General features: G+C 41.1%; 2 protein-coding genes and 1 long non-coding RNA gene across 4 annotated transcripts; 1 reads left to right on the top strand and 2 right to left on the bottom strand.

The window, feature by feature from the left end:
• The first annotated feature begins 1,293 nt into the window (after positions 1-1,293).
• On the top strand, positions 1,294-4,575 carry LOC129183223 (uncharacterized). Its single transcript, XR_008570760.1, has 7 exons — positions 1,294-1,476; positions 1,654-1,852; positions 1,948-1,978; positions 2,654-2,810; positions 3,093-3,227; positions 3,297-3,430; positions 3,619-4,575. It is a non-coding gene; the product is annotated as an uncharacterized LOC129183223 (long non-coding RNA).
• Positions 4,576-5,302: 727 nt separating this feature from the next.
• thumpd1 (THUMP domain containing 1) lies at positions 5,303-16,084 on the bottom strand. Its single transcript, XM_054780232.1, has 5 exons — positions 15,543-16,084; positions 11,331-11,490; positions 11,130-11,215; positions 10,162-10,324; positions 5,303-10,033 (listed from the first exon to the last, which is right to left on the bottom strand). The coding sequence occupies exons 1-5, from the start codon at positions 15,753-15,755 to the stop codon at positions 9,486-9,488; spliced, it is 1,170 nt and encodes a 389-aa protein (XP_054636207.1). The 5' UTR covers positions 15,756-16,084; the 3' UTR covers positions 5,303-9,485.
• A 704-nt stretch (positions 16,085-16,788) lies between these two features.
• eri2 (ERI1 exoribonuclease family member 2) lies at positions 16,789-26,669 on the bottom strand. 2 transcript variants are annotated; one of them, XM_054779453.1, is made up of 9 exons: positions 26,518-26,669; positions 26,331-26,395; positions 26,166-26,246; positions 25,965-26,092; positions 23,956-24,118; positions 23,783-23,883; positions 21,375-21,456; positions 21,200-21,288; positions 16,789-19,083 (listed from the first exon to the last, which is right to left on the bottom strand). In XM_054779453.1, exons 1-9 carry the CDS (start codon positions 26,538-26,540, stop codon positions 18,103-18,105), a joined length of 1,713 nt encoding a protein of 570 aa, XP_054635428.1. In that variant the 5' UTR covers positions 26,541-26,669; the 3' UTR covers positions 16,789-18,102. The 2 variants fall into 2 exon arrangements, with proteins under 2 accessions (XP_054635428.1, XP_054635429.1); XM_054779454.1 differs by lacking the exons at positions 25,965-26,092; positions 26,518-26,669 and having other exon boundaries at positions 26,331-26,354.
• Between the last annotated feature and the right edge of the window lie 31 nt (positions 26,670-26,700).

Here is a 26,700-nt window from a genome sequence, read left to right as displayed (position 1 = left end):
CTCATAAAGGTCAAATATAGAGCCACAGCGGCGCGCACGGCTAATCCCGACCCCGGGGACGGCGTGCACGCTGGCCTGTGGATGCGATTGTTTCAGCGCCGGTGACATTTAAACCCGACGCAACGCTGTGGATGTTTGTCTTCCTCCTAGTTGGCTTGACTCTGAGGCCTAATTAGACGTCACCTCGGGGGCCATTAATAACATCCAAACAGCACTATTTCTCCATTAGACGTCACACGACGCTAACGATTAATATTGCGAGGCCGTGCTGACGGCATCATTAAAATTCCACTATCTTGCTATATATGCTAACCTTCACCTAGCCCACTCACGTCTAATTGGCATCACTCAAGACAATAAATAACAAACTGCCATGTACGCCTGCCTGCGGGTCACACTGATGGTGAAGACTTGCAGGTAAGCGGAGATAACGAACGCTGGGTCAGCAGCGCTTCAGGTAAAAGTGTAATGAGCGTGGATGGAAAAAACGAGATAACTTGCTTACTGCACATTTTCTCATTAAGTCTCAGTGTGAGCTTGCATATTGTTAACACATATCGGAATCTCAATATACCAGAAATGTGGTTCCAACCTGTGCAAACAAACAGTAGTTAGCATTAGCATGGCTGTCGGGTACATGCTTTCCATTGTGATTGTGTCCGCTATACATAGGTACCTCGGTTAACGTCCGTCCTGGTTAGAGCGTTTTTGGGTTAACAATTTTTGCTAAAATGTTGCCTTGGTTTGCGGTCGCCTGCTTTTGTCCTTAAAAACTGAGGTTTTTGAAAACTCGGGCCAGGGTGCAGATTTTGGAAAAGTCCGGCTTCAGCGTATGCGTGTCGAGGGCGAAGACAGAGCTTTTGGATTGTTGTCGACAGATGACGTAACAATCATGTGCCGTTATTTCCACATCAGATAAGTAGAGTTCAACGTGTGCAATGGCAAACATAACATTGCTGCTTTTAAGCATACTCAAATGAAACATACGCCTACTTTCGCTTTACATTGAGGAGAATGCTACTGCTGCTGTTTTGCTCTCTAAAACAGCTACAATGCTGCTGCCAACGATGGCGATTGGGGGCTACACCCAATCGGACCTCTAGCTGGTGGGACAACTTTCACAAGCATCCGGCAAATTGAGGAGTGTTAATTTTTTTGGTGTTGATGAGAATCTTGAAGTTGGAGTGTCAATCTTACACTATTTGGAGTTGATCTAACACTGCATTTTCTTAAAAATGTTAAATTTAACACTGGATCATGAAAATGTTGTAGTTAAAATGGAGTGTTGAATGTTCAAATCTTCTGTCACAATAAAGACATTCAACACTTCCACCCTCCATTTAACGCCTTACGGTGTTCACGTGTCTTAAGCTCCGCCCACGGACATTTCATTTAGACTCCACCCCTCACCTCACGTTGCTGAAATGAAAAGCAGATGGAAGAAGTTGACAATTAGGAATCATTTTGCATCAGTAGGTAAGTAAACGTTTAAAATAGATGAACTAATGAATTGTGTTGTACCTGGATGCTAACACATAAAAAACGTTAGCCTTTGGTGTGATATTTAAGACTAATAAACTGAGGCAGCTGTTTCCACCCAAAGCCTTTGCTAATGTTAGCTCGTGTTTTTGCTAAGTTATATTTTCTATTTAGTGTTGCTGTGAGCTGAATCGGCACTGCCTGTGCAACATTTGGCAAAGTAAGTGAACGCTACGTTATATCTTCATTATACTGTCTTCATTTTTAATGAGCTAATGGCTAACTAGCTAATTGGCACGAGGAGCCCCCACACGTAGGCCTGCTGGCCCCCAGCAAAGGACTTGATATGCTGTACAACATACAAGATATCAAGGTTGGCAACTGTAATTGTTACTGTAACTTAAAAATAATTGTCAGGCATGTGTTGGAAGTGAACTACACATCTTTATTTTTCTTCTTGATTCACAGCAAACCTTTCCTTGAGTCTTACATGAATATGGTAAGTAATATCTTTTTTTAATCAAGGCATAATAAGCCCTGCAACTGGGGCTTTTCCATATTTATTTTTAGTAGGATTTTTGATATAGTTGGGTAGTAGTTGGATGAATGGATGGATAAATGGCGCCATTTCATAAAATATACTTATATACTTATACTTGTATACGTCCTCAGTCACGTCCACCTTTCCTTTCCTCTATACAAGCAGCGTGTCGGCAGGCTCCCAGTCAGTCGAGCGGAGCGCTCATAAAAGTCACGCAGCAACACTTACACATTTTGGAACTCGGTACACACATATGGCGCTCCGCATTATAAGGCGCCCCGCCTATTTTGGACAAAATTTAAGACTTTTAAGTGCACCTTTTATGGTTGTGAAATACGGTTGTGGTAAGGGTTAGGTGGGTTTGTTCCTCATTTACTGTCATTTTGTGTACCTTATTGTAAAGTGACACCGTATTTTCATTTGATATTCAATTTTTAGCCCCTTTTCCCTTGGTTGAAATTCCCCCAAAAATATTTTTTGTTTTAGTAGTAATTGGTGTTTTGTAGAGTAAGAGATTTGATTGGAGATGAAGCATCCTCCAAGATTCAAGCGTTTTCTGGTCATATGCACAGTAAAACAGGTAGTTATACTACACAATGAAATTCTTATTCTGTTCATTCCTCCTCTGCGTAGACTCCACTATCCCCAGCTTCACCCCAGTTATCGCCAGTTGGTGGTGAGTCTCCACTCTTGCCTGCTCCATCCCATTCATCAGGTTCGGCAATTTATCCTTCAGCCCACAAGAAAGAGGAACCCAACAGAACCAATGGATCAGGATGAAGCATGACAGGTAAGCTTTGAGTAAATTAATGTACAGTAAAGTTAATATCAAATTCACCTAAGGTGTTTTTATGCATGGTATTGTTTAGTGTATTTAACAATCCTCTTGAATTCCCATGAACACACTATCATTTTAATATTTTTGATGTATCATCGTCTGTCCTCAATGTGTTCCCTCGCTTCCTTGATGTTCCTGGATTGGTTAGGAAAGTGTTAGTGTTAGTGTTTGGACTAGTTCAGTATTAGATTACCCATTACGTCAACCATTTCTCCATGATGTTTGGTGATGAAGTATCTCAGAGGTTCCTGGCTAAGTGATCAACCGTCTTCAAAGCAAAAGTCACTGCAGACTGCAAGACTCTCCCGCAAAAGCAGAACATTGATGAGTTGCTGTCAGGAACTGAACCTCAACCTGATGACAGCTGTGGTCAGTAGAAACAGTTCTGTATTACGCAAATAACTTAAAATATTTATTTCTTAGCTGTTTTTCTTTTAGGCTGGGGCAGTGATACATCCTCCATCCTTCTACTCCTGCATCTGCTCCCGCCGACTTTTAGAGGCCAGAAAAAAAACAAAACAGTAAAGATCAGTTTGGCTCAAGCAGCCAACCATCTTCTCAGACATCTTAAGGTATGCAAAGGTACATTTTTACATATCAAAATATGATTTCTGTCTAAAAGCATTCATTTTAGGTTGCAGATGTTCTTGAATCGGCTAATTGTGTTGATTCAGTGTTGTAATAAGGTGTGCTAAACACCTGAGAAATGGAAACCATGCACAGGGGTTTTAATTGTTGTTGTTGCCCTTTTCACCCACAGAAAAGAGCCAGTGTGACCCCCTTCCAAGACTGTTGACACAAGACAACCATTTCTCCTCTGCATCAGTGAGCAAAGGTGACATCCAGAGGTTCTACATTATTGACCAAAAGCCGGTTCCATGCAAGGCACATACATTTATTGCAGCTTTTGATGAACTGTTCAAAGCTCACTTTGTCTTCAGTCTCTCGTATGGTTAAAAATGGATAAGAGCAAACATTTGGGTCTGAATGCTGCCCAGTCATGGTGTCTTCTACGTAACACTCCACTTATATTTGATGTTATTGAAAGGAGAATGATCACTGGAACTTCCTCCTCCTTTTGATGCAGATTGTCAACATAGTGTTCTCCTACACCATAACTGATGGAATGATCCTTTACTTGAAACATCTGATAAGTGACCACCACACTCGGTACAAAGCATTGCTTCCTGGTAAGAAGTTGATTCCCAAGCACCGCTTGATGATACTATCCAAGATGCATACAAAACATTGGCCCTCTTATCCATACGTGGTGCATGTGTTTTTGAAGCCACACAATTTTTTAAGGTGTGGTTAAAATTTTTAAAAATTTGTTGTTGTGGCCTTTCATGATGAAAATTACTATTTTAGAAGATTTGAATTTGGCCCTACAACATCAAAAACAATCTGCAAGTTGAAAAGTGGGGAGGAACGTGGTCAGGCATGATGTCTGCAAGCATCTTCCAAGTGTGTCAAGTACCAACTGGGTGAGACGTTACGGTATAGAGCACCAGGTTAGTTTGTTCACATGTACTGGATGTAGCTTTGATCTACCTGTGTTCAAGAAGATCTGTGATATAATAATACTAAAAGAATGTGCTATGATGACCTGTTTAATGTGTACTGCATTGAAGACTAAAACGGTTGCGTTTTCTATCATTTGACAAGCAGTGCTCTAATGACAATTGTTAAAGAGCATACGAAGTGCCCTAATGTTGTTTGCCTGTCTGTTGTAAATTAAATGTTTTTGAATAAAATGTATGAAGCCGTCAACTAGTCATATTGTTTATTTTTATTTTATTGTAAAGTAGTATATTAACACTTTTATAGTGTTAATGTTGCAACTCCTTTGAGAGTATTTAAATGACACTAGAGTTAATAGAGTTAATAAATGACTCTTAAGAGAATTAATTTGTGACACCACACTAGTGTTAAAAAAAATCCAACACCGGTCGGTGTCGAGTGTTAAATTTTAACTATATAAATAGTTAATATTGACTCTACAATGGTGTAAAAATGGCTACACTTTCCAAAGTGTTAAAATAACACTTTGTAGAGTGGACCCCATGGGACACTTTGAAAGTGTTGAGATGAACTCCACAGTGTCAATTTAGGCGTGCTGAATTTGCTGTGTACTTTGGAAGAATGGCAAGAAGATTGTCATTGCGTTTGCCTGTGAGCTGCTTTGCTTGCACATCGAAGGTTCCTTGTTTATATATTCATGTCTTGTATGTTATACATGCCTGTCTTAGACACTCCTGATCAAAATCTTTAGACCAGTTGAGAAATTGCTAGAATTAGCATTTTGCACATTTGGATCTTAATGAGGGTTTAAGTAGCGCTACAATATGTAAAAACAAGAAGGGGGGGTGAGACAAAAAGCACTTTGAAAAAGTCATTTATTGAAAGCAACAATTAAACTGAAATAGGCTGTTTATCAGCTGATCAAAAGTTTAAGACCATTGCTCAAAAAAGAACAACAAAATCTCCAAACCAGAACCAAAAATGTTCTCAGTAGGACTCAGTAATGAGTAGCTCCACCGTTCTTGTTCATCACTTCCAAAATGGCTTTGGGCATGCTTGATGGGAGTGTTTCCAGGAGGCTAGTGGGAACATTGCTCCAATGGTGAAGATGGCTTCACCAAGGGCATCAACTGTCTGGAACTGATGGCCATTTTTAGAAACTTCCCTTGCCATCCATCCCCAAATGTTCTCTATGGGATTTAAATGAGGGGAACATGCAGGATGGTCCAAAAGAGTGATGTTATTCTCCCTGAAGAAGTCCTTGGTCAAGCCAGCATTGTGAACTGCAGCGTTGTCCTGTTGAAGAACCCAGCTGTTACCACACAGACGAGGGCCCTCGGTCATGAGGGATGCCCGCTGCAACATCTGCAATTTACATTGCGTTCTGCTTCCTTGTGGTGTATTAGAGTGATCTATCGGTGCTGTGTTGCATGTGTCTGTTGTTGTATTTACTACTGCTGCCAGTAGAGGGTGTTGTATACTCATGTGAGAGTTGAAGTCGCTTTGAAGTTGTCTCAGTAAATATACAGGTAGCGCCACAACAGTCCTGATTGGCTCAGAAGCCGCCCCTTGTGTTGGCTGTAGACCATTGTCAATCAATCTCCTTCATGTAGGACTGCCTGTTTCCTGTTGTAGGATCGCGAGCTGCTTGCGATCATATACATGCTGAATGAAGGCAGAAGTTACGTGGCTGTAGCGCCCCTGCAATACTGTAAATGAATCTAAATAAAATGTAAATGAAAATAAATACAAATAATAAATTTTAAAAATATGGGTGGATGTTGAGTCACCGTCTTGGCTGACACGTCTCTTCAACATTGCGTGGAAGTTGGGAACAGTACCTTTGGATTGGCAGACCGGGGTGGTGTTCCAACTAAAGGGGGATCACACTCCTCAGCCTCCCTGGGAAAGTCTATTCCAGGGTGCTGGAGAGAAGGGTACGACCGTTAGTCCAACCTCGGCTACAGGAGGTGCAATGTGGTTTTCGTCCTGGTTGTGGAACACTGGACCAGCTCTACACCCTTGCAAGGGTACTGGAGGGTACTTGGGAGTTTGCCCAGTCGGTCTACCTGTGCTTTGTGGACTTGGAAAAGGCATTCGACCGTGTCCCTCACAGTGTCCTATGGGGTGTACGGGATTGGTGGCACGCTGCTACGTGCCATTCGGTCCTTGTACAACCGGAGCAGGAGCCTGGTTCGCCTCCGCCAAGGCTGCCCTTTGTCACCCACTCATAATTTTCATGGACAGAATTTCTATGTGCAGCCAAGGCATCGAGGGAGTCCAGTTCAGTGGCCTTAGGATCTCATCCATTTTCTATACCACTTCTCCTCTTTAGGGTCGAGGGGGCATGCTGGAGCCTTCTGACTTCGGGCGACAGGCGGGGTACACCCTGGACTGGTGGCCAGCCAATGGCAGGGCACATATAGACAAACAAGCATTCACACTCACATTCATACCTATGGTCGCCAATGAAGCTAACATGCATGTTTTTGGAATGTGGGAGGAAGCCGGAGTACCCGGAGAAAACCCACGCACACACGGGGAGAACATGCAAACTCCACACAGAAATGCCCAAGGGAGATTCAAACCCAGGTCTTCCTGATCTCCAGGCTGTTGGCCAACATGCTAACCACTAGCCCACCAGACCACTAGCCCATCGCGCTGTGACCTCCAGTGTTTACTGGGGTGGTTTGCATCTGAGTGTGAAGCTTCTGGGATGAAACTCAGCACCTCCAAATCTAAGGCCATGGTTCTCAGTTGGAAAAGGGTGGATTGCTCCCTCCCTCCAGGTTGGGAATGAGGTCCTGCCCCAGGTGGAGGAGTTCAAGTATCTCGGGATCTTGTTCACGAGTGAGGGAAGGATTGTCTCACAGCTGGCCTGGGAACGCCTCGGTGTCCTCCCAATAGTGCTGGAGGAGGTGGCCGGGAACCGGGAAGTCTGGGCTTCCCCACAGAGACGGCTGCCCCCGTGACCCGGACCTGGATAAGCGGATGGAAAATGGATGGATGGATAGATAAAGAAAATAATAAATTTGTGTGACTTTGTTGTCAACACATTCAACTATGTAAAGAACAAAATATTTTGTAAGAATATTTCATTCATTCAGATGTAGGATGTGATTTTAGTGTTCCCTTTATTTTTTGGAGCATTATATTTTTTGCATTATTTTGTGCATGTAAAACTATAATTACTGTCTATAAAATGTGTTTTGTGTTAACATTTTTGGGAATCTGGAGGGGCGGCAGTTTAGAGCAGGTTGTCCAGAAACCGGAAGGTTGGCGGTTCGATCCTCGCGCCCTCCATCCAGTCACTTCCGTTGTGTCCCTGGGCAACCGCTTGGTCTGTCTCTTAAACCATGCGGCAGATGTGTAATGAACTGTCTACCACAAAGAGATTTGCATCCCTGGTGTTGTTCAAAGTCATAAATAGCAAACAATCGCAACTTTAAGCTGTTTTACTACTGCTTCACGGCGACAAAGCCTCCGGCGGCGCTTGGCGTCCACCTCTCAAAAAAGCCCTCCCGTTAAGACCCCAAAAAGTCAGCCAAAGCAGAAGACACAATGGAGTAAATTGAGGAGCATGCAGTTCAAGTGACGGATGTCACTTTCAGTCGCCATTGTTCACTACTACGACACATGAAGCCAAAAGGCTCATCAACAAGAGCTGTTAAGTGAAAATCTGCCTCCGAGCGTTCTGGTGGAGAATTAAGTCACGTGCTCAGCCCGTATGCCCACCAGTTATAACAGGAAACTACCACTACCTGTCGCACAATTCAGCCTTAAGTGTCACTGTTCAGCCATGTTTAGTTATTATATTATTATAAATTATCCCAAACACTGCAAATAAGGTTTTACAACAATCAAGACGAACACAGCTAATCTGCCCATTTGTCAGCACACACAATATAATATGTGCTAATATTAGCCCTTAGCATTTCCACTAACATGACAGTGCTAACATTTACCATTATGCTTATGTTCTCAAAATATTTGTCATTTCAATTTAATGTACAATTAACATTTTAAAGTCAACAAATAAGCAAATTAATCAAGTTGTTGTCCATATACCTCAGTACAAATCGTAATAGCCATTTTTATGTATCGCAATCATAATACTGTACTGTACTCTTACTTCCTTTCACTGACAATATGGCTGCTTATAGACCGATAAGTGACATGAGATATTTTCAAAATAAAAGCAAGCAAGCAACATCTGGAGAGATGTGATTTTCCTCATGACCATGTACGGTTTAAAAAGGTTTAGTTCGGATTTTTTTTACATGAAGCTGTATGAAATCCCCATCAACAGTGAACTACAGTAAGTTACTTTACAGTCCACTTTGTTCCCTGGTCGGATTTCCGTGAGGAGGAAAGTAGTTCCAGTTAGTTGCTGGGGGGGTCACTCAAGTCAAGAGTTTTGCCTCTGAATACAATATTCGTTCAAAAGAGTAATACATTTGCAAAACAAAACTTGCTAACAAAAAAGTCAGACCTCTCAGCCGCTCGGCGCCATTTCCTCTCTGTTCTTATCACGACGCACTCTCGCATGTCCATTGTGTGTTCCAGTGTTTCCATACGCGGATGGAGACGCTGCGACGGGAAACTCTCGCGTAGCAGCAGCCAAATTCTTGACTTAAGTGACCCCAGCAATTAACCCGATCTCCACTTACGGAACAAAGTGAGGGGTAACTCACTGTTGATTCACTACACTGCTGATGGGGATGTCATACAACTTCACGTCAAATAATCCCATCATCCCTTAACATGGTGGCGTTCGTGTGGCGACTGTGCAGCAGTGGCGCCACCTGGTGGTGTGGCGGAGCACTGCCGTGATCCGTCAAACATTAAACGCTCATTATAAAGGCGCCAAAACACACACACAGGCTGACTTTTAATTGAGGAAATTTACAGAAATGTGGCACAAGATAACCTGCAAAATTCAAAGAAAAGGGAAAAAATGATTTTTTTTAAAAGCTGCTGGATGGTTGAAAACTGCATAAATAATTAGTAATAAAAACACATGCCATTATTTTGCGAAACTCATTTGATTGGCTGTGGATTTTTAACAACAGCAGCCTTCCTTATGATACAAAAAGACACACAACCTCACTCTCCATCACCCTTAACATCCTTACAGTCCTGTGGCTTATCGTCTTCATCCATATCTTCTTCACTAGACTTCTCCTCCTCCTCCTCTGCTGCTTCTTCTACTGCGTCGCTTTCCTTTTTTTCTTCTTCTACTGCGTCATTTTCCTTCTTTTCTACGTCGACTGCGTCACTTTCCTTGTCTTCTACAACTGCATCATTTTCCTTCCCTTCTACTGCGTCACTTTCCTTGTCATCTAATTCTACTGCACCGCATTCCTTGTCTTCTTCTTGTACTGCTTCATTTTCCTTCTTTTGTACTTTTACTGCGTCGCTTTCCTCGTCTCCTGCCTCAGTTTTGTCGCCTTCCTTCTCAGGCTCGGCCGTGGTGGCATCATCCGTCTTGGGGGCGTCATCTTTAACCACTTCCTGCAGGTTGTACTTCCTGTAGAGCGTGTATTCTCGGACCACGCTGATGCAGCACACCGCCTTGATGACCTCCACGATGATGGTGAGCTCTGGCTTGGTCAGGTCCACTTTGTTCTTGGAGTTCATCTTCCCCACCAGGCCTGTACACAAAGACAAATGTGGGTGGGTGGAGGGTGGTGGGGTGGAGTTCCTCCATTCCAGTCCTGTGGGTGGCTCCGTGGAGCAATGCTAACTTTTTCTGGTCCAACAAGCGGGACAAACATCCTACCTGCGATGGCTTTGATGACGTCATCCCTCTTGTTGTGGTTGTTGTTGCGGGCCTTGAAGGCGACCTGGTAGGTGGCATGGTTGGGCTTCTTGAACCAGGGTTCCAGGAAAGTGGTCAGGTACCTGAGCATGTCCTCTGGGAAGGCCCTGCACGTCCCCGTCACCTGTGGGGGTGAAACCACGCCCGCCCCACACAGAATGATCATACGAAGTGAAGTGTCAAGGCTTCATGTATGCTAGCATGCTAAAAACATGTTCAACTCTCACCCTTTAGAAGGCAATTACTTGTAAACCTCTTAGAATGAATACAGAACGTATAGCGCTTCACTTCTTTTTACACTTGTACGACAGCTGATGCTAAAATGTGACTTGATAAAAGCTTTTATGATGGCCACAGTTTGACCCTGGAACGGATTGGGATTATTTCTCCATGACAGTAATCTCCCTCGCCAGTTCGCACTTCAAATTTCCTGTCGTCACTCTATTACGGTTTTTCAAAAATATATTAATTGATAAACTAATGTGTTTCATGGCTCAATACAGCCTAGGATGAATCAAAAATATGCATATATAAGTCGTTCCATATTTTTTGCTTAAATGAAGCATTTTCAAGCCTATAAATAATCTCAATGTAGTAAAATGGAAGCTATTTCATGTCTGGAGCGCTCTAATAATGTTAAAACGTATTTAGAAGGTGGTAAACAAGTTTTCTATGTGTTATCTGTCTTATTTTCTCTTATTATGTCTTCTATATTGGCACATAGGAGTGTAAAGGTGACTATAAGGGTGTTATTTCATGCCTACAGGCCTCTAATAATGTTATGTTTAGAAGGTTGTCAACTGGTTCTCTGTGTAGAAATAAGGAATCCTACTTGGCGGAAATTGTGTGTGCAACCAATGAACCGCCATAAACGAGGGATTACTGTACTTCATAGGAGGAAAAAGTCACGTGATGTCTTTGCGTCTCACCGGCAGCATTCGAAGGATGATGCGAGTCTTTTTCTTCTTGGTGGCGTGCAGGTCCGACAGGATGTGATGAACCAGCTTGTCAGACTCTGCAGCGAAGGCAAATGAGCAAAAAGACAAGGAAGATGAGATCAGAGCGACAAATGCACGACCACAACGTATTCCGCTGGGCGTCCTCCGTCTGAGTGGAATGACAAGGCTTACCCAGATTGTGAGTTCTGATGAAGATGACGTTGTTGGCCCCGCTCTCCAGAGCCTGGAAACGCCGCTCTTGTTTACCCGGGGGCGCATTCAGGTGTGCCACTTCCCTCCTCAGCGCATCGTCCACATCTCCCTCACCGCAGCTCCACTCATCCTCTTGGAACTGCCCAAAAAAAACAACACTAAGGCATTTAAAATGCTGTTTATTATCCAAAAGTGACTTTTTGATGGTTCTCACAGTAAAATGTGTCCCTAGAGTCTCTTTATGGCTTCACTACACATCTTAAAGTCACAAATATGTTTACAAATTCAAATGAACTTTCTTCTGTCGCCGCTTTTTTATTGTCACAAACAGTTCAGTTGCTTTGAGATGGGGGGAGGGGCAGCACAGCAGGTATAAAGACACGGGTCTTACAAAAACTGGCAATATGAATTTATTGGACTTAATAAGAATAGAGCAATTTTTATTAGGTTGTTAATAAATTCACTTCTGTAACGTGTAGGACCACAAGACTCACCTCACACATCAGTGACTCCTTCCTGGTATTACTACAGCAATTAGTTTGGAAAATGTCCTTTTATATCATTTTGGGGAATTTTATTCTGACTATTGTTGAATCAATTCACTTCTGTAACATGTACTTTCTATAGAATCACTTCTGTCAAGAGAAGAACCACAAAACTCACCTCACTCTTCAATGACCTCCTCCTCTTCATACTACAGCAAAGACTTTGGGAAAATGTGCTTTTCAATCATTTTGGGTAATTTTCATAAGAATTATGGTTAATAAATTCAAATCTGTCACATGTCCGTTCAATAACTTCACTTCTGCGAAGAGTGAGACCACAAAATTCACCTCACAAATCAATGGCCAAGTGAAGCTATTGAACGGACATGTTGCACAATTGCATTTATTCAACAATAACATTTGCCCAAAATTGTTTAAAAGCCCATTTTCCAAAAGTCTTTTCTGTAGTATGAACAGGAGAAGGCCGTTGATGTGTGTGCTGGTCCTACACGTTACAGAAGTTAATTTATTAACAGCCTAATAAAAATTGCCCTAAATTATGTAAAGTCCATTTTCACAAACTTGCTGCTTTGTAAATATATTTGTAGTATTTGTAGCCAATGACGCCATATATCACCTTTCAGAACAGCCAATAGATACTTGTCTTATTGAGGAGTTGGCAACATTGACGCCAACCGCCATAATACAGTAGAAGACATTTGTAGCCGGTCCCTGCGCTCCGGTCGCTACCTGCTTCTCCTAGACGTCAATATAAGTCAGACTCCACAGAAGACGGCTCATTTTGATCAAAAACTGGCTTGTAGCCGTTTCTGTTGCACGGTGGGGAAGAGGTATGTTTACTGTGTTACAACCATTCACGTGGGACTTATTCATCCTGGAAGTTTGAATATGTGAATATGTTTCTAACTTTACCGCAGTCTCTTGTGTTATCTCGCAAAAGTTTGTTCTTTTTTTTTTTTTTTTAACCCATTGTATTTTTTATCCTCCATATCCCCTCAGGGGCGCTGCAAATAAAGTACATTTTCATGAACTGAATTTTTTATAAACCCAATTTTTTTTTTAAATAAACCAAATCTTAAAACACTATTTTAATAAACTGAATAAACTGGTGTCCTAGGGGATCTCCTCCCAGATCTGGACCAGGGCATCACTGCGGTACCTGGACGCATGGAGGAGATTCCAGGAGACAGGTAGTTACTCCAGGAGAGCTGGACAGGGCCGTAGAAGGTCCTTCAACCCTCAGCAGGATCGGTATCTGCTCCTTTGTGCAAGGAGGAACAGGATGAGCACTGCCAGAGCCCTACAATATGACCTCCAGCAGGCCACTGGTGTGAATGTTTCTGACCAAACAATCAGAAACAGGCTCCATGAGGGTGGCCTGAGGGCCCGACGTCCTGTAGTGGGCCCTGTGCTCACTGCCCAGCACCGTAGAGCTCGACTGGCATTTGCCATAGACCACCAGAATTGGCAACTACACCACTGGTGCCCTGTGAGAGCAAGTTCAACCTGAGCACATGCGCCAGACGTGAAAGGGTCTGGAGATGCCGTGGAGAACGTTATGCTGCCTGCAACATCATTCAGCATGACCGCTTTGGTGGTGGGTCAGTGATGGTCTGGACTGGCCCCCACGTTCACCTGACCTAAACCCAATAGAACACCTCTGGGACATTATGTTTAGGTCCATCCAGCGCTGCCAGGTTGCTCCTCAGACTGTCCAGGAGCTCATTGCTGCCCTGGTCCAGATCTGGGAGGAGATCCCCCAGGACACCATCCGTAGTCTCGTTAGGAGCATGCCCCGACGTTGTCAGGCATGCGTACAAGCACGTGGGGGCCACACAAACTATTGAGAATCATTTTGAGTTGCTACAATGACATTTTAGCAAAATGGACCAGTGTGCTGCATCATTTTTTCACTTTCATTTTTGGGGTGTCTTTGATTTCCCCCCTCTATAGGGTGATCATTTTCATTTCTATCAAATGATGTGGCATCATTTTGTTACTAATACATCACCCACTTATTATCAGGAAAGATATTCAACATCATTTTCCCCCAGTTTAGATCTGATGTGTTTTTGAAGTGTTCCTCTAATTTTTTTGAGCAGTATATTTTTATTTCATCATGAGTGAGGGAAGGTCGACATGCGGATTGGCACAATGTCTAACAGCAATGCGGCCGCTGTACCGGACTGTCGTGGTGAAAAGATTTTACCGATTTATGTTCCCACCCCCACCTATGCTCATGAGCTTTGGGTTGTGGCCGAAAGAACGAGACTGGAGATACAAGCGGTTGAAATGAGTTTCCGCCGTAGGGCGGCTGGACTCACCCTAAGAGATAGGGTGAGGAGCTTGGTCATCCGGGAGGGGCTCAGAGTAGAGGCCCCGGGGCAGAGCTAGAGCACGCTGGAGGGATTATGTCTCACAGCTGGCCTGGGTACGCCTTGGGGTGCTCCTGGTGGAACTGGAGGACGTGGCCGGAGACCTGGAAGTCTGGACTTCCGTACTGAGACTGCTGCCCCGCCAGGATAAGCGGAGGAAAATGGATGGATGGAATTTTTAACAACCTGAATCTTAAAGCACTATTTTAACAAACAGAATTTTGAAACACATGCATGAACACATGAACTGAATTTTTATGTGGCAAATTTTTATGAACTGAATTTCTCGTAAACAGAATTTTTTTTACAAACCAAATCTTCAAAAAGTATTTAACAAACTGAATTTTGACAATTTTGAAACGCTTTGGAATTTTCTTTCAATGAATTTGCACAAAAAAAATGTTTACACCGAATTTTATAGTCAATTTTAATGAAGTGAATTTTGTAATAATGCGAGTTTTAAAGCATTGTATATTAACAGACTGAATTTTGAAACACAACAAGCATTTTACTCTGGGATTTTCTTTCAATTAATTTATTTGCACTCAATTTATTTTTTTTTCAGTCAATTTTTATGAACTGAACTTTTTATAAACAAAATTTTTAATAAACCAAATCTTCAAACACTGTATTTTAACAAAGTGAATTTTGAAACATGTATTTTTCCCCCCCATGAAACCTTCAACACGATTTGAAGAAGAAAACAGTCAGTGTTGGGGAAAAAAGCTTTGTTCATAAAGAAACAAATGAATCTACATAGCACCGCGGGTCACCCAGCATGCCTTGCGGCACGTAGCTGGGTAACGGTGTAACGGTAGCGTCTGTTGCTGTCGGCACCAAGAGTGGGGTGGGTGATTGCGTGTTATTTCCATATTGAAGTGAATTATGATAGCAACTACTTTGATGACCTGGAAAGTTTGAAAATGTGATGTGAAATACTACGGTAATCATAATATTTACAATAGAATTTCAGAGTTTACTGGTTACATTTTGTATATGTTATGTTTTATAGAAAGACAGATCATTTTGACTTGTACTTGCATGCTGAGAAAGTGCGTGCACTCCTGATATACTGTACATGTATAACCTACATAAATACATACTCATATTTTAATAAATATAGTAAATATATATACTTTCTGTATTTATAGTAGTAAGTAGATCTTTGGGACTTGGTCATTTTAAAAGTGGCTCCGAGGCTAAAAAAGTGTGAGCACCCCTATTCTAACCATATATCCCCCGGGAATGACGACGTATTTGATAATTGGACACGATCACGTCGTTCATGTGAATGAGTCGTGCTTGCTGACCTTCTCCGGACCGTAGAGTTGATCAGCGTACTCGTTGAGCAAGTTGAAGGCCTCGGCGGTGCACTTCCTCTGGTTCATGTTGCAAGTGATCAGGATGCCCTGCATGCCCACCTCCAGCTCCCTGGACCCCCTCCAGCGTTTACCGTGGTGGTGTCCGCCGACCCCAAAGTACTTCTTGCTCCGCTTCCTCGACTCGCCCTGCGCGGCCGCCATGACGCCAATCAATAAACACAATGACTACTAATCAATAATACTAATAATCATGTGACGTCGAACACACAGCACGGCTGTCGTCTTGTGTTGGTGGTTGCTGCGTTTTAGCTAGCTTAGCCGCCCCGAGAAGCGCAAAAGTAGCTTTAAGGCGACAGACTACGACATAAAAGACGTAAAGAGGTTGCTAAATCAAGTTGGACGCGTCCTTGGAAACGTGCGTTCAAATACAAAATGGAACTGTAGTCACCGAGAGACGACTCATTCCCTCCCAAACACATAGCCGTTTTTGAAGGTCTTCTACGGCGAGGCAGGAGGGACAAAACAGGCGGTTAGCGGTGGTAGGGGTCAAGCCGAACATTGACAGCATCGATACCAAGCATGGTTCGCGCCAGGGTGACTTCCTAAGCATACATGTAGTTTTTCTTATTGATATTGTTACATTTATATGTTACGTTGTCGTATTGTTTCATAACAGTGTTGATGTTTATACAGTATGTATGTACAGTATTATATTCTAAAAATATAATAAAGGAACCATTCTAAAAAGGAATAATTGTATTGTTTGTTTTTGTATTGTTTCGTTGCTATTGTTACATTGTCTTGTACTATTGTATTTAAATAAATATGTACTGTATATTTTTCAATATACCGGTAGTTCAACTGTTCATAAATACGCGTGTTAATAAAACATTTTATTTACATTAAATTTTCTTCCAATGTGTTTAAACAGAATATAATGAAATAATAACAATGATGAAAAATCATTCAACAAGCTTGAAATGTTTCAAATAAAAAGTATCGGCATCACCAGTGCCGCTTACGTGATATCATAATGACAGCACAAACCGCAGTCAAATGTGCCGCCCCATCATGGAGCTTCTTCACTAGAATAGGACTGCCGACTCAGCAATGGTGAGGTGCGATACCACTGATTTCGTTTCCGTGACGATACTGAGTATAATTCACGCTGGCATCGGCGATACCAATCCGATACCGAAGCTTTGTGCAACGTCAGCTAATGCGTTTGGTAAATGTTAAAAAGGTAGTGAAGCATGATGCATGCACGATAGTTAATGAAGTTATTGATTAAATCAATCATTAATATAAATAAATGATGAATTTCGAATAAATGATTCATTTAAATACATGAAATTGAAGTTATTGTTCTATTTTGAACCCTGAAGTATATTGAGGTAGTGGGGTGGTTTATGATACGGCCAAGCTAATATACAACAACAGGAAAAACAGAAGGCAAACTTATATAAAATATGAAGAGTGTGTAAAGTTGTTGTGCTGTATCTTATTGTTTTATCATATTATGAATATTTTGTGAAAGGTTAATTATATTCTACACTTTAGCAACGGTCTGCCGCCAACTGAATGCGAGCTTTGCTAGGGTGATGTGTGGACCGATACTGAAATACCGATACCTTCCGATACCAGCTCCTCAGGCTCGAAAATCGATTCTGAACTCAAAATATCGATGCTTCAGTCGTTTGAGGTCATGTTTGTCTGAAACGTTTGTCTTATGAAAGGATGACCGATCGCAAACGGACCCACATGTGGATTGTAAATACAGTTTTCATTGTTATTGTAGTTTTTAATCATTTGTATTTATTTTAATGGTTTCATTATTTTATTTATTTTTTTCTTTTGTTGAAAATACCGTTTCCACATATTTGATATGATTCTGTTCTCCCATTAGCTTGGCAAATCACCCCGATACCTCAATATACTTCGGGCTTTCAAATAAATAAGTAAATGAATTCACTATTAGGTTATTTACTTATTAAATTGTCTTGTATTCTTTATGCCACGACATAAATACAACACACTACTTCTTAAAATTTACCGGACGCATTAGGTGAATTTGCACAAAGTACCGGTATTGGATCGGTATCGCCGATATCAGCCTGAATTTTACTCAGTATTGGCTGGGAAACAAAATCGGCGGTATCGCACGTCACTAGCGAGCAGCCTGCGCATGTGCATGCTATTCAGCGTTCCTTACGATTTCCATGGCAGCCAAAAATGACAAAGTGAGTTTTACACAAGAAAGAAATGTGCATTTACACCACATCATGTCTTGTCAAAGCATCTTCCTGCTGGAAAATGTTGAGTGAATTGACTTGAGAGACAGCGCCCTCTGCTGGGTTCATAGATGCAGTACCCCCCCCGCAGATAGCGCCATCTGACCACACTATTAAAAACAAGCTACTGTGTGAATAAAATGTGTTGAAGCAGTGCACGACCTGATCCAGCAGATGCCACTGTGGTAAAAGACAGCATGTTCTTTTGAGTGCGTGAGTACACAAATCCTGATTTGTGTCGTTTTTGATATCGGCACTCACACGCTCTTCCTCTGAGATCGCCGAGGGCCGAGCATTCTGTCGGCGTGACAGAGCGAGACGGAGCTGGTCTTCTTCAGGGTGGACTCCCACTTGAAGAACTCACATCCCTTCCTTGTCGCCTGGCGCACGGCGCAGCAGTAGAAGCCTCTGCCGTGGTTGGGACCGCTGTTGGACACCTGCAGGCGCTTGGTGCGGCGGCCGCAGTCGCACAGCGGCGGCGTGATCTTCCCCCCGCGGGATGGAATGACGTTGGCGGGTATCGAGGACAGGACAGTCTTGGGGACTCTGCGGGAAGCGGAAGCTGCAACCTTCTTCCAAGAATCAGCGAGGACAGTAAAGGGCGACTTTGACGGCGCAATGCCTCCTTTGGTGCGGAAGATGGAGGCGTTGGGGGTGGACGTCCTCTCAGGGACGAAGGAGGGTGTCTTATTGGTTTTATGCCGGAGTTGGTGTCTTGAAGCCGTCTGAAGAACTGCAAAGCAAGCGTCTGGTCCTCCGGGGACATCACCCTGACACACGGCTGTATCAGCGGGGGTCTCCTTGGGTTCTCCCCACAGGCTGTAATGATCCGAGACGGCCTCCAAAGTCCCCCCCGAGTCCATACCGACGTCATCCAGCACCACATCGTCGTAGGACCCGCACCTGTCCTCGGCTTCCACTGCAAACTCTTCGACGCGCTCCTCCTCCAGTCCTGTGGGTCCACTTCTTACGGCCTGCTGCTGCTGGAGACCCCCCATGACGGTGGAGCAGAGAATGAGGTTGTTGGAGAGATTGGCCGCTGTGGCGCATCTCGTCTTGCTCCAGAGACCACACAGGGGTGACGTGGTACCATTGAGGAGAGTCTTTGGTGACACCAGACTCTCATGGCCCGGGACAGAGACTCGAGGACCGGAGTTATCCTGCAGGTTTTGGACTTTAGTGGCGTTTGCAACAGAAGACGGAGTGGAGGTTGTTGGCTTATTTTTTGGTTTCTCTTCCTGTGAGAAGAAGACAACATTCAATTACTTTTCTCTCTTCTACTGTAGTTTTCCAGCAGGAGGGGGCGCCACATGACCAATGAGGAATTTGGAAGAAATTGCCCATGCGGAAAAGTGTGATGGAAAGGACGTGCTCTACTTCCTGAGCCACGGCCGCCTGAAGCTGAATAAAGATGGAAAAATAGACCGAACCCAAATCCAACAGGTTGTTAGACGACCAGGTTGGTAGAGTCATGCCTCCACACATAAAAAGTGGAATGTTAAAAATATTGTTAGGTGTGACACGATTTTCCACCAGTAGGGGGCGCTAAATACATTTCCCATTAATTTTTTGATGGAAAATTGTCACAGAAAATGACAAACGACAGTAGATATGGGAATTTACCTGAAAAGTCCTGAGAAATTTTGATTTTCCGTTGAGAAATGTGGGGGGAGACAAACCCTCCCCCCAAAAAACGAGGCTTTGCTACAAAGAAGAGTGGGGGTTTCCAGCACAAAGTTCTGCAGAAAAGCGATAGTTTATATTTTATGGCTGTGTGTGTGTTTTTTGCAATTTCTTTTTGTGTTTCACCATGTTTGTCGCTTTTTTTGTGCTGTGTTTTGGCTTAAGTGCAAAACACTTTGAATACTTAATTGCACTTTCACAGCTGAAATGAGACAAATAGCTCCAGGTGGACTAAAAAAACAGTATATACACAGTATCGATGCACCCTGCTCTAAAGTCTATAATATGCCCCTCACAGGTTGTACACATGAAGAATCGAACCGAGGCAAAAGTATACATGATTGTATTGTTATGCAACATCGCGTCCTGTCAAAGCATCTTCATGCTGGAAAATGTTGACTGAATTGACTTGAGAGGCAGCGCCCTCTGCTGGATCCAAAGCAGCAGCACTCTTCTTCTGTCCCCTGCGGATACCACTTTCTACTTAAAATACAACATTTATATGGACGACTGAAAGAAGAGAAAATAAATGAGCAAATCTTAAAAACTGCGTATTTGACTTTACCTTTTTTTTTCCATCTTTCATAAAATGTCAAAATATTTTCAAAAGTATTTAATCAAATGAATAATTACAATAAGTGATTATGATTTCTATACACAGATGTAAATCTTTTTGTGGCAGACGATACCATACGCGTCTAAATACACGGGTTACGATACCATTCAAAAAACAAAACAGAACGATTGGATACAGTGCACAAACGATACGATTACATTTGATACGATTCGACGGTCACATTTGTTGATGTAGACGTGAATCATACATGATGAAATAAAGAAGCCAACTGTATAAAAGTGTCGTTCTTACAGTATTTTCAAATGTGCAAAAGAGCACATCTTATTCCCAAGCATGCTGGAAGGCAGGGGTCAGGCACAATGATAAAAAAAACAAAAACATTTAAAATAATTTGTAAATAACTACATGACATTTTATGTAAAGGGATATCAATTTTGAAAATATGGGCCATTATTTTATTCAAAAAATAATATACAGCTAAAACTGTGAGTTTTTGCATGTTTAATGCAAGTGGCGACTTGTCCCAATTTGTTTGATGGTCCTTCAAAGCATCATCTCCCACGCTGCACAGATAGACTACTATACTGCATTTTTACCCTTTTTCTTTCACCTCATATTTGCTCCCAAATGCTGACACTATGTGGGAATGCATAAAGGTAAGATTTGATGACCTTATTGAGTGCTAATGTGTATATTTGTGGTACACAACCTCTCTGAAAAACAAAGTCCAGGCTGGTACTGGTGGATGGTGGCGCTGTATTCATTTAGTGCTTTTAATTTGATGTTATTCCTATCATAGTTTTACACAACACATCATAAATGAGATCAATGAGATGGCTGTAATGTACGTATGTTTTGCTGATGTGTTGAAAATCTTTCTCTGTGACTAGCTAGCACGCTGCTAATGCTATTTACATCCATTCTTGTTACAAAGACAAAAGTCCCCAAATAGGGGCAGGAAGGATAAAAAATAAATCTTTGTTTATTATCAATAAGATAAGAATGATGCACAACTCATTGGATAGCTTTGGGGGGCGCATTGGACTGGAAGCAGGAATTCAGGGATCGGGGACGCTGGTGGGACAGCCACTCACCCTCTCTAAGCTTCTGGTGATCTTCATCACGCAGCCATCCCTCATCATCCTCTCTGCCAGCCGAGCCGTGTTCTTGGCGTCATCCAGACCTGATCACAATGCGGAAAGAAGTGTGAGAAAAGAGAAGTGAAGTAGTGATAGTTGGTATGTCCTCGCTAAAATCTTGGCAACCAACCAGAATGTTCTCTTCCACAAAACTGGATCCCCAGATCTTGCAGCGCCCCATTCAGACCTTTGGGCTTCCTGCTGTAAAACATCTGGAAAGAGAAAAAAATACTGCATATTATATATATATATATATATATATATATATATATATATATATATACATACACATACACACACACACACACACACACACACACACACACACACACATTATACAGTATACATACATACAGTATATATATATATGTATGTATATATATATATACAGTGGGGCAAAAAAGTATTTAGTCAGCCACCAATTGCGCACTTTCTCCCACTTAAAAGATGAGTGAGGTCTCCAATCTTCATCATAGGTGTACCTCAACTATGAGAGACAAAATGAGAAAAAAAAAATCCAGAACATCACATTGTCTGATTTTGAAAGAATGTATTTGCAAATGATGGCGGAAAATAAGTATAGTAGTTATTCTGACTATGGTGAAAATTGGAGACCTCTCTCATCTTTTAAGTGGGAGAACGTGCGCAATTGGTGGCTGACTAAATACTTTTTTGTATGCACTGTATGCACTTATACACTCCTGATCAAAATCTTAAGACCAGTTAAAAAATGGCTAGAATTTGCATTTTGCACATTTGGATGTTAATGAGGTTTTAAGTAGAGCTACAATATGTAAAAGCAAGAAGGGGGAGTGAGACAAAAAGCACTTTGAAAAAGTCATTTATTTGAAACATATTGTCAGACATCCCTAGTAATGGGTTATTTTCCCTTTTCATGTTTTCCTCATAAATGTAATACCTTACTGCTTTAATACAATAATACGCTGTGCACTATAATAATATTAGTAAAAATAACGTTAATAATACAATTTCCCCCCCTAATGTTATGACTTCAGAATGTTTTCATGTTGGAATGTTTTTCACCCATCCATTTAGGACTTTTCTGCTAAGGAAACATAGATCAATTTTATTCTCACAAAATTGCAAGATTTTTTTTCTCTCCTGATATTACGACCGTTTTTCTGTGAAAATTATTTTTTTTTCATCTTAAAAATGTTTCCTTCCTGGAAAAATTGCACATATTGCATATACCTGTAATATTAAATTAAATAGTCTAAAATATTAATATAAAGAACTCATATTAAAATTAATTAAATTAAAATTTCATTTAATTAAATTAAATATAAAATTAATCTGAATGTTATGACTTTATTTCTGTGAAATTTCCTTTTTTTTTCTTTTTCTAGCAATGTTACATGTTTTTCCTCACAATTTAGTACTGTGTTGCTAAGGTTATACTGTTGTATTGTTGTATAATACAGCTATGATTATAATTGTGATACGAGGATTTTATTCACATAAAATGTAAACAACAAAACAATTTTATACTCACAGAATTGCAAGAATTACTATTATATAAGAATTACAACAGCATTTCTGTGAAATTCCCATTTTTTCCATTGTGGAAAATGTTTTCTTTCCTTGAAAAATTGCAGGTTTGTCCTCATTTGTTTCTCATATTTCATGGTTGTAATATTACAACAGTACACTTTTATTCTCACAACATTACAAGATTTTTTCCTCTTGATGTAATGACTTTATTTCTGTGGAATTCCAAAACAATTGTATTCTCACAACAGTACAAGATTATTTCCTCCTAATTTGGGACTGCATTTATGTGAAATTCTGACTGTTTTCATTGTGGAAAATGCTTTTTCGTTCCTTGAAAAACGGCATCTTTTTCCTCATTTGTTTCTCATATTACATGCTTGTAATATTACAACACTACGCTTTTATTCTCACAACAGTAGAACAGTATATATTTTGGTATATTTAGGACTGTGTTGCTAAGGCTATACTGTCGTAATATTGTATAATACAGTTATGATTATGCTTGTAATATTAAAATTGTTCAGTTTATTCTCACAAAATTGCAAGATTTTTTTCTCCTAATATTAGGATTGCATTTTTATGATTTTTTTCTATCTTGAAAAATATTATTTTCATGGAAAAGTTGCATGTTTTTCCTCATGCATTTCTCATATTTCACTCTTGTAATATTACAGCACCACAGTTTTATTCTCACAACATTACAAGATTGTTCTTCTCCTAATGTTATGACTTTATTTCTGTTAACTTCCCATTTTTTAATATTTTTCCCTAGCAAAGTGACACGTTTTTCCTCACAGAGGACTGTTGTTGCTAAGAATATACTGCCGTTATATTGTTTAATACAGCTATGATGACGCTTGTGACATTGACATTTTATTCAAAATAATATGTAAACAACAAGACAAAATTAGAAGATTTTTTTCTTTTCCCCAGCAAAATGACACATTTTTATTTCTTTTCCTTTATTGTCATAATTTGTCCTTTCCAGTGAGCATGTGAAATAAAAACGCAAAGAGATGCACTTACCCTGTAGGTGCTCCTCAGGTCGATCCAGCTGTTGACCGCATCTGGTTTGTGGATCTGCTTGCGTTTACACTCGTAGTGCAAACACACTCCGAGATCCCAATCTGACACACGGAAGGAAGCGTGATCACTGCAAGCCACCACTCGCTGTTCACAATGCTCGCGTCATCTCTTACCCGACCACGTGAGGAAAGTGCACAGCTTTCTGGAAGGCGGCGGGGCGGAAGCGCTGTGTTGCCGGGTAGGAAAGATGAGCGCCTTCTCCAGACGCAGCGTTTGCAGCCAGCGATTGAACTGAGACAGGCAGATCCGGAGGGGGACTCCCGCTTCAACTTGCATCTGGAAGTCACATTTCATGCAAACACAACCATGAGCCATCGCAAACATGTGAACTGTGAAGCAAGTTTTCATTCTTACAGCAGGTATTAATAATTCATCATTTATTTGAATGCTTTTTATTTGAATACTTTCTTTATACCACTTTGGACATGAGTTTGTCCTTTTTTTCTGTTATATATTAGCTTGGAAATATTGTAAATCACCCTGCTACCTCAATATACTTCAGGGTTTAAAATAAATCAATAAATTAATTACATTAATTATTACATTATTCAAATGTAAATGTAATGAATTTATTTAAATTAATAGATTTTTTGTGCAGTTTTATTGCTTTTTTGTTTAAATTACAGTGTATGAACGCTGTTACGGGCCGAGCTTGGCCCTTTAAGAGGAATTGCATTGTGGGAAGTTGAGTGCGATAGTTCTGTGCTTAGGTGGCGATGTCTCTATTGTCTCTCTTCTGTCTGCACCGCCCACTGTCTTCTATGTCCTGATTGGCTGTAGACCAATGATCTCCTTTGTGTTGTTTCTTGTTGTGATCATGGCTAGCAAGCAAGCTAACCGTGTGAGCTGCTTGCTAACCGGCAATACTGTAAACAATACAAGAAACAGAAGAAGCTAGCCGCGTGTGACTCTGAACGCTGTATGGTTGCAAGTTTTCTCCCCAACAAAACCCACAATGTCGACGGAATGTTCAGCACCCAAAAGGCAGAGGACGCTAACCATCGCACCAAAAGTTGGACTTCTGGACATGCTGAAGGAAGGCAGAAGTTACGTGGCTGTAGGGCGCCATTACGGCACACTGTAAATGAATCTTTGCTTCACGGAGGACGGGGAAGAGTTTCACAAGGACACAAAAATGCTGCAGCTGAACGGCGTCAGGAAAAAGAAGCGCAGTCAGAGGAGTGAAATACGTGTGAGTCACTTAATAATTCCTTGTGTCCGACCTAGTAAGTTGATCATTAAAATTCAAACTGAATTTGAAGTTTGAGAGTGTTTAAACAAGAGAGAAAATGTTAATGCCTGTCTGAGAAAAGTGTATAAAGTGTATGGTGAGGGGTTTTACAGCTTTTTACAGCTTTAAAACCAAAAAAAAAATAATCAAGTTGGCTAATTTGTGGATATCACTTATTGTGGGCTGTTTTGGGAACCGATCCCCCGCCATAAACAACTAAAATTTAAAATTTACCAGACACATTAGGTACCACCAAAACCAGCCTGAATATTACTCAGTATCAAATTGGAAAAATAAAAAATCAGGGGTATCGCACATCCCTACTCCTTAACATCCCTTATTATTTGATATTTACCATTAATTACTACATTTAAAAAAAAGTTTTACAAAGGCCGCATTGAAAAGAAAACAAAAATTAAAAATAAGGGGGGAAAAAAAGATTGTTAAAAAAGAGCAATCAAAGCAAATATCAAGGGTTTTTTTCCCTAAGGGGTGGTATTAATATGAAAATGTAATCATAACCGTTATGCTGAATAAATCAATATTTTATTGTCACAATACACTTTTTAAATTGTAATATTACAACGTCATACTTGAAATGTTCTCATACGTTTATTGCTAACTGAGCAGACTGTGGTAATATTGAATAATTGTTATGTTTCATTGCAATTTTATTCTCACAACAGTACATTTTTTTCCTCCTAATATTATGACTTTACTTTTGCACAACTTCTCATAAATTTAGGACGTTTGTGATTGTGGTTGTATTGAATAAGACAGTTATGTCTGTCCGTGCGTGTATTATGAATGTTATATTGACATAAATTTGAAAGAAGAAAACATTCCTACTATTTGACGGTGCCAAGATAAGTAGTGTGTATATTTTGCCACCTGTGTAATGCCAGTGAGCTCGGTGCAGAAGGCCGACAGTACGGGATGTTCCTGGGGTTGAACATATGTGTGAAACTCCGACTCAATCTCCCCCGTGGATGTGTTCAGAAGAACAGCAGGGAATTCAACTGCGTTAATAACAAAAGAGGAGTAAAGATACAACAATAAGGCCATTGTACTTTGTACTAATCGGAAACATACTTATTTCCTGGCTGGAGTTGGTTTTCTCTCTCCAGCATGTGGACTCAAAGTCGATGACGATCAGATATGCAAAAACTTGATCTGAAAGAAAAGATTTGGGCAAATATTAGGAAATGTGGCCCAACATTCTAAAGTTGTATTGTTGGGTTTATTGACGGTGCTAACTTGACAGGAGAGTCTTTGTCAAGCCAACGGAGGCTTGACTGCGCTGCCTCAGCAGTCCCAATTCTCTGTGGAGATAAAAATACTTAAATGTTAAACATCCAACAAGAGCAAAAGGAAAATAAAACGTTCATTAGCTGACTCAGTGAATGAGCTCGCCATTTAGCCAGCATGTTGCTACGTTACTTACTTGGCTAGCTTCTTTGTTGACATGTCTGCCACCCGGAACGCGTCTCTTGATACTTTTTTAAACGATTTATTTTTCACAAACAATTAACGTTTGCTGGTTTTAAAGTGCCACAAAATCGCGCTCTGTTTTCAAACCCTCCGCATCCACTTCTCTTTGTTCGACTAGTTTAGTCCGCCGGGTAGC

Source organism: Dunckerocampus dactyliophorus, chromosome 6, assembly GCF_027744805.1.
Source record: "Dunckerocampus dactyliophorus isolate RoL2022-P2 chromosome 6, RoL_Ddac_1.1, whole genome shotgun sequence".
Classification (NCBI taxonomy): domain Eukaryota; kingdom Metazoa; phylum Chordata; class Actinopteri; order Syngnathiformes; family Syngnathidae; genus Dunckerocampus; species Dunckerocampus dactyliophorus.
The sequence above is the reverse complement of the archived record's forward strand: the minus strand, read 5'-3'. Positions and strand labels throughout refer to the sequence as shown.